At 45.8% G+C, this 7,742-nt stretch overlaps 1 protein-coding gene across 1 annotated transcript; it reads left to right on the forward strand.

Moving 5' to 3' along the window:
- Positions 1-3,919: 3,919 nt before the first annotated feature.
- Positions 3,920-7,552, forward strand: gabrp (gamma-aminobutyric acid type A receptor subunit pi). The gene is made up of 9 exons (XM_034543470.1): positions 3,920-4,021; positions 4,156-4,268; positions 4,380-4,447; positions 4,573-4,790; positions 5,514-5,596; positions 5,899-6,036; positions 6,124-6,276; positions 6,751-6,944; positions 7,049-7,552. The coding sequence occupies exons 1-9, from the start codon at positions 3,969-3,971 to the stop codon at positions 7,379-7,381; spliced, it is 1,353 nt and encodes a 450-aa protein (XP_034399361.1). The 5' UTR covers positions 3,920-3,968; the 3' UTR covers positions 7,382-7,552.
- Positions 7,553-7,742: the final 190 nt, after the last annotated feature.

Raw genomic sequence — 7,742 nt, forward strand, 5'->3', positions numbered from 1 at the left:
ACAAGAGTACCAAAAAAGTGAAAAGAAGAACTGCCTTAAGCTCTGCCTCAAATAAAGCCTAGGGCATAGAGCTGGAGTAAGTAGACCTTCTGGGAAACAAAGTGTTGAGAGAGGAATGCTGAATTACAATTTCATGTCCATTTTCTTTTTCTGAATTAAAACAGAAAACACTTTACAGTCATGGGGAGATACATGCCAGATGGCTCAGAGCGGATGCTAGCGCACAGGGGCCGAGAGACGCCGCCGCCACATTAACTCATACGTGTCCCTCCTGGACATGGCAGCCGTCACAGTCATTTAGGGGACATTCATCATTGTCCGTCTCATGAGCGGTCCTGTGACATTTCCATTTGTCACATGACAGCGAATCTACGGTCCATGGCTTCAAACATGGTGTCGTCGAAATGCTTTTTCCTTATGATTCGGCGAGAGGCAGAGAAATAGAAACTGAGATGAAGACAGCGAGCCAAAGAGATTCAGGGAAAGACGGTTATACAACAGGGGATTGATGGGAAAGCAACCAAAGTGCACTAAGTGTTCTTGACTGGACAGAAGATGTTAGGGGAGGACGTGTGCGTGTATGAATGGATGGATGGATGGATGGCTGGATGAAAAAGATGGGAGAGCAAACTGAAGGCTATACGGTGAGATCAGAGGAGCAATAGTGCGGTCGAGTGACACATAACTAGGAAGTCTGATTGCTGTCAACGCATTCAGCGGGGAGCTGTTAGCCCTGGATAACTGATTGCATTTCAAATGAAAAATGAAGTAAGGGGGTGATCGAAAGGGACCAGTTATTGATATGTGGATCTTAATGAGTGTGGCTGAGACCTGGAAGGCTCTCGCCTCGCCGTGTAGCACATCGCACACATACACAAGCCCACACATTAGACGCAGGAATGTGCATCCTATGATGACTCTCATGCTGTGGACTGGGTCTTTCATGAAACCATTTAGTTTTAACCAATTGCATTTTGATCAACTGACCGGCGACAGTTGTGGCAACCGAACATCCATAACATAGGTGTCTGTGATTTGTTTACAAGACATTAAAGTTGAATTTACCAAGGAGAACAGCTGTAGAGGGAACAGGACGCTGGCAGATGAATAAAAAAAGTGAGCTCGCTCGTAAAATAATTTAAGAAATGTGGACGGACACGTAGGATTTCACAGGCGTTTAAGCAGGGAGATAAGTACAAAATAAACACAACACAGACAGATGTAAAAATGCAGCCAGCTGGATGCTGACTAACATCGAGTGTTCTGCCACTCCGACATCGCTGGTCCGACCATAATTATTCATTAGCCCCCTAACACACAGATCTGACATCTTCTCCCTCAGGTGCTTCTCAAACGTCTCCATTTGTCTCAGTCACTGTCAGGGACTGTGACTGTGACTGTGTGTGTGTGTGTGTGTGAGTGTGTGTACATGCGTACTCCGATTTACGAATGCAAATCCGATTATGCTGTTTATTCCACAGCGCTCCTCACCATTATCACTAAATATCCAAGAATTTAGCCAGAGATTGAAATTAACATTAATAGAGATTTCCGCAGTGAGGCGCTGATGCGCTAAATAGACTGGACCATATGAGCTTGTGAGCAACCAGTTAACATGAGAAGTCAGTGCTGAGGAGCGCAGGCTGGGAACGCAATAGGCTGCAGCAGGTCGATGGTGTGGGTTGAAAATTCTATAAGGCGCCATTAGGCTGAATACCCTCAAGGCTTTCTCACACATGCTGGAACTCCTTCCCAATGGCCCCTCCGAGGTCAGGCTTTATAATCAGAGTTGAAACTTGGAGAATGCCGAGCACATACAGATAAATCACACAGCGTTGGCGAGGCTGGAGCTGAGCGGTTGACCGTTGAGCACAAAAAAAAAAGTGCTTTGGAGTATGAATGGGCTGCAGGGGACCGCTGTGTGTGGATAAGTCATCACCATTACCGCCGTAATCACAAATGCCGGGATTTTGCTCCTGGTTATTACTTCCAGAATCATCAAAAGAGCTGCACAGCAGCAGATGTTGTAGCGAGGGGTTAAAGGAGTGAGCTTTAGCGGGGCGAAGAAGACATGGATCCCATTTCCAATAAGGTTTAATGAGAGGCAAATAGAGAAAGGTACTTTAGAATGGTCTTTTTCATATCGTACAGGAGCCACGTGGGAGACGGAGCTGAGAGGAAACTAACTCGGATGATGCAAGGGAACGGAGTTGGAGTTGAGGAGGGAGAGGGCACGAGGGAATGAGACGGAGGAGAGCTTTGAAGTCCAGAAGGAGGTGCGGAGTCAGTGTAAATTGGAGGGAAGTAGATTAAGATTAAGGCCCCAAAAGAATAAGAATGTGTGGGAGGAGCAGAAATGAGGGAGGGAAAAGAGGTGATATGGCGGATCACTCTGAATGTTAATGTGATGCGCGTACAGTACATGTGTGTGTGTGTGTGTGTGTGTGCGGAGGGCAGGGAAAAATAAGGACAGAGATGCATCACAAATGAGAGGGTGAGTTGCATAAACAGAGAGAGGAAGAGAGAGAGAGAGAGAGAGAGAGAGAGAGAGGAGGGGGTGCACAGAGGCTCATGTGGGGGGATGAATCCAGCTGTGCAGAGAGACAGAAGGGAGATGCACAAACAACAAAACAAGCAGCACTAGCTCACATTACACCAGGACCAACTGATTGAGGCAACTCAAGTTTGTCTTTTAGATCAAAGAAACGGAAGGAGGAGGGAAATCTCAGCCACTCACAACATTTGGGACAGTGGAAGACAGAGTGGGGGAGGAAATAAGAAGAAGTGGAGTGACCTGAGGTGGAGAGAGGAAACCAGAAGACGGAAACAGGTAGGAGAAACAGACCAATCCTAGGAATGAGAAAATTGTGGGTATCATCAAAAAAAAAATACATACTGTATGTACATAGTAGCAATATTTCTTATAGTATAAAAAGAGAAACATTATTTCTTTGGATGTGCACAGACTGGTTAAAGAGAGGAAATGAATGAATCAATATATTACTCCGTAGTGAGTCGATACATGCCTGAAGGGAAAGAGAAGATGGGAAGTGTGGACTAAAAGAGTAATGAGAGAAGAGAGAAGCTAAGAAGCTAAGAAGTGATAAACAAGAAAACGAGGGACAAATATGGGGGCATGAATTCATCAACGCGTGTGGCGCGTGTAGAAAAACAACCCTAATGACATTCTGTGGCTACTTAACTTCCATTAGAAACGCAAACATCGGAGCATCATTCACAATGGCAGCGCGGTGTAAATAATACATAGCATTTTCAGTGCTGAGGTTCTGGGAAACAAAATGGGAATGTCTGGAAAAAAACAAACACATGAGTGAAAGGTTTTGATTATTACATGAAAGTAAGACTAGCAGGGCTGAAATCTATCACTGACAGTGAGAATTATCTGTAAGAGGGGTAACGGCGAGATAATGGGGAAGTTGATGATTTAAGAGAGACGGGATTCGTTATAAGGGGGGGAGGGGGGGGGGCCTTTGTGAATAAATCATGAGCCCCATAAATCAGCAGATGACAGACTATAACACACACACACAAGCTCGTTAACAGGTAGGCTTACACATGCCTGATCTAGATTCTACCTTTATCTCTTTCTCTTTTCTATAAGCAGCTATACTAATGAATTCATGTAACGGGGGAAGGTGGGGGGGTGGGGGGGGGGGGGGAGAGAGAGGTCAATACGTGTTTGTTTTTTTCCACACCGCCTTTTCACAAGCCCAAGTGCAGGGAAGAGGCTCCACAACAAAGGGTGAGAATGGACGTCTGCTGTACTGCTATATTTCCCCTGTGGTTTGGGAGCACGTTCGGTGAGGTGCTGCCCCCCCATGGTGAGACGGTGCCATCCCCCGACATGCGTGATGTGATGGGTTCTTATGCGTTCACCTGTGTTTGTTTGTTTGTTTGTTTGTCACAACACCCGAGCACAGCTGCTGACCTCTGCTCGCCGATCCACAATGTCTGTCCAGCTGCACATGCTGCTGACCCTCTGCCTGACCTTCACACAGAGGTGAGAGGCCTGAGGGGGAGAAGAAAAAAAAAACACCAAACATGCACAGGGTTGAGAACGCATTGATATTTTCATTTTCAGCTCATTTTCATTTCGGCTACAAATGTTATGGTTCCCTCTTTGTTTTCCGTCAGTGTTTGTGTGTATTCTAACAACCACTGGGGAGAATGGAACGACTCTCAGCTGCAGCCCACGATTCAGAAGCTGATGAAAGGATACAACCGCTACCTGAGGCCCAACTTCAACGGTAGGCGTGAGCCGGACCACGGAGTGTTTCATTTAGTTTGCGTGGATGCACATCTGTTCTGCGTGTTCTGTTCTTCTTGTCCAAACCTCCCTGCGTCTCTGTCTTTGATAGAGGGCCCTGTGGAAATTGGAATGAGTCTCGACATCGCCAGCATTGATGCCATCTCGGAGATCAACATGGTACTCCGTTCTTCTGCCTGTGTGTTTGTGTCAGCGGGTGACTGAATGTGTGATGAAAGAAAATAATAAATGCAAAAAAAAAGAAAAAGAAAAAAAAAACAATCTTCTTTCCATCGACATTTTAGGACTACACCGCAACCATCTTCCTCCGCCAGCGCTGGCGGGACTCGCGCCTGGTGTTCCCTGGAAACGAGAGCGTCAGCGTGGACGGCCGCCTCGTGTCGCTGCTGTGGATCCCCGACACCTTCATCCCCGACTCCAAGCGCTCCTTCCTGCATGACGTCACGGTGGAAAACCGCCTCATACGCATTTTCAGCAACGGGACTGTGCTCTATGCCCTGCGGTACGTTTATTGATCGAGCATTCACCAACGTTTGATACTCGTGCACGTAATCTTTGTGCTGAGGATATTGAACCGGAGGAGGAGGAAATTAAAGGGTGGCTCTAACAGAAAAGAGAAAAAAAAGTTGTTCTTTAAATTCCTTGCCGTATTTAAGATTGTTGTGATAATCAGGCATGAATTCGCCTTGGGTTGGACTAAAAGAAATGCACTCATCACTAGTCATATAATTTAACGGAATACCACTGAATTTCTGTGTTTTTCATGGCCTTCAAACTATTCAGCCTGTGTTAGGGAAGATTCCCCTGGAGTCCCCTATGGCCACAGTCCGATATCCCAATATTGCATAACTCTATTATGACCGGAAGGCTTTGTTGAGGACAGAAAGTGCAGTGTTATGCAGGATGTTCCCTGTTTAACATTAGGACTAGGACTCTGATTTTATGAAGACGATTATCTAAATAGATCCAAGTTTGTGTTTGTCACTCAGAAAGCTGCCACGTTACTTTTATTATGTATTTAGCATGTTTTGCTAGAACTATACACATACATAGAACACTATGATATCCTGCAGTGAGTAATATATCCCCACTTTTCTTTGAATTGCAACAAGTCAGCACATATATGCAATTAATCTCGTCTTTGTTCGGCTGATTGATGTTCACTAGTTATGAACGGTCCGGCCGCACGCTTGTTTTTCATGATCTTGCTGTGATTACACAACAGCATCACGGCTACGATCGCCTGCAACATGGACCTGACCAAGTACCCCATGGACAGACAGGTGTGCACCCTGCAGCTGGAGAGCTGTGAGTACCTGTGAGCTCCATCGAGTGTGGACATTCATCACCATCATGTCATCCTACTCATCACCATTTCCATCATCATCATCATCATAGTGAGTATCAAGCTTAAGAGACAAAAGTAACATTAGCAGGTCAGATTCCTCCAACCTTAATTAGTGTGTGTGTGTGTGTGTGTATGTGTGTGTGTGTGTGTATGTGTGTATGTGTGTATGTGTGTGTGTGTGTGTGTGTGTGTGTGTATGTGTGTGTGTGTGTGCGTGTGTGTGTGTGTGTGTGTGTGTGTGTGTGTGTGTGTGTGTGGTAAGGGGGCTACAACCTGCAGGATGTGGTGTTCTACTGGACCCGGGGGAATGATTCAGTGAAGGGTCTGGACATTCTGCGGCTGGCTCAGTACAGCGTAGAGAGCTACTACACATCAGTGTCGGAGGCTGTGTACGAGACAGGTAGGATACCTCAACTCCCAGAATCCACCCTCGCATGCCGAGCTATGAACACATCCAATACATCACCTTTGAAATCTCTTCCTGCAGGACAATACCCCAAGCTGGTGTTGCATTTCGCACTGCGTAGGAACGTGCTGTTCTTCATCTTGGAGACGTATGTTCCTTCCATCCTGCTGGTGGTTCTCTCCTGGGTCTCTTTCTGGATCAGCCAGTCCTCGGTTCCAGCGAGGACCTGCATCGGTCAGTACCAAATCCCTCACGGTCATACACTGTAGATTAAAGTATTATGATGTTGGTATTTGAGAGCATCTATTTGAATTACTAACATGAAGTAATTAAAATATTGATTCGCTGGATGGCCTTATTTACGACACTATAACATACGGATGGATGCACAGACATAACATGGTCAGACAGGTAAGCACAAAGCGGAGAGAAACGATCTAATTTAAACAAAATCCTCAAAAAACGATACACGATGAATTGTATAAGTATAGCTTAAAACCATTTAGCATTCTCTAAATACTAACAAGAAAATAATTAAAAGAACGCACTCAAATTGGATTTATTTAGGGGTAAAAGCTCAAATAAGACACATTTTGTGTGTACAGCATTTTAATTTTATAGAAAAAATTTGACGTCAATATAAAGAGCGACTATTAGAGGGTCCATCACCATCTTACTTTATGAAACCAACACCACTGTATTTTCCAGGAGTAACAACAGTCCTGACGATGACCACACTGATGATGGGCGCCCGTACTTCCCTGCCCAATGCCAACTGCTTCATCAAGGCCATAGATGTGTACCTGGGGATCTGCTTCACCTTCATCTTTGGTGCACTGGTGGAGTACGCCTGCGCCCACTTCTATACCATGCAGCACCACACCATCGAGGACCTACACAGGGTGAGGGAAACGTCAACATTCACACATTCAAATGCCATGGGAACTCATTTGAAAACATGTTAGATGATTAAAAAAAAACACATTGTGATCCGTTTGTCTACCAGGAGCTTCAGAGGGAGTTCAATGAAGCCAATGGGAACGCCTCCATCCCCATGGTCAGATCCATCCAACCGAGCCGGTCTGTGGAGATCGGCTCCACCGCGGAGGAACCCGCGGAGCAGTCGGCCAGCAACGACACCAGGAACAATGCCGGAGCCCTGGAGAAGGTGTCAGGACAGGGCTGCGGCCTGTCTTCAGTGAAGGATGCGTCACGTCGCGTGGCCTCCGTCTTCACTGTGGAAAACCCGCACGACATTGACCGCCGCGCTCGCACCGTGTTCCCCACGGCCTTCCTCTTCGTAAATATCCTCTACTGGCTTTACTATCTCTTTCTCTGAGCGCCGTTCATTTCCCAAAGCTGCTATACCTCCTCATTTGAGACCCAATACCAGTTGCTACTGCCTGGATTTAAACTGTTCATTAAAGCTTTTCGTAATCACCGAAATACAACCTCTTTGTCCCGCAGACAGGGCGCCAAGGTGATGACAAGCAGTTGAGTTAGGAACCAGAAATTCTTCTCTGTTTTGAAACCTATAATTAATCATGTATGAATGGACGGCTTCTCACATTTTAACATGTAGAAAGCCTGTATCCATCTATTGAATTACAGTTCCACAGAACAAATGAGAATGATTTAAGTTGTAAACAATAGGCTGCCTGACCTGCATTTAATTGCCTTCATCACGTAGCTGCTGTAGA

This window comes from Cyclopterus lumpus, chromosome 10 (assembly GCF_009769545.1).
Source record: "Cyclopterus lumpus isolate fCycLum1 chromosome 10, fCycLum1.pri, whole genome shotgun sequence".
Taxonomy (NCBI): Eukaryota; Metazoa; Chordata; class Actinopteri; order Perciformes; family Cyclopteridae; genus Cyclopterus; species Cyclopterus lumpus.

What these genes read in the sequence shown, in the direction of transcription:
- gabrp (XM_034543470.1), top strand. Translation starts at nt 3,969, where the DNA reads ATGTCTGTCCAGCTGCACATGCTGCTGACCCTCTGCCTGACCTTCACA. An exon ending in GGAGGCTGTGTACGAGACAG is followed by an intron (nt 6,037 to 6,123) that starts GTAGGATACCTC and finishes CTCTTCCTGCAG; the next exon opens with GACAATACCCCAAGCTGGTG. An exon ending in TCCAGCGAGGACCTGCATCG is followed by an intron (nt 6,277 to 6,750) that starts GTCAGTACCAAA and finishes TGTATTTTCCAG; the next exon opens with GAGTAACAACAGTCCTGACG.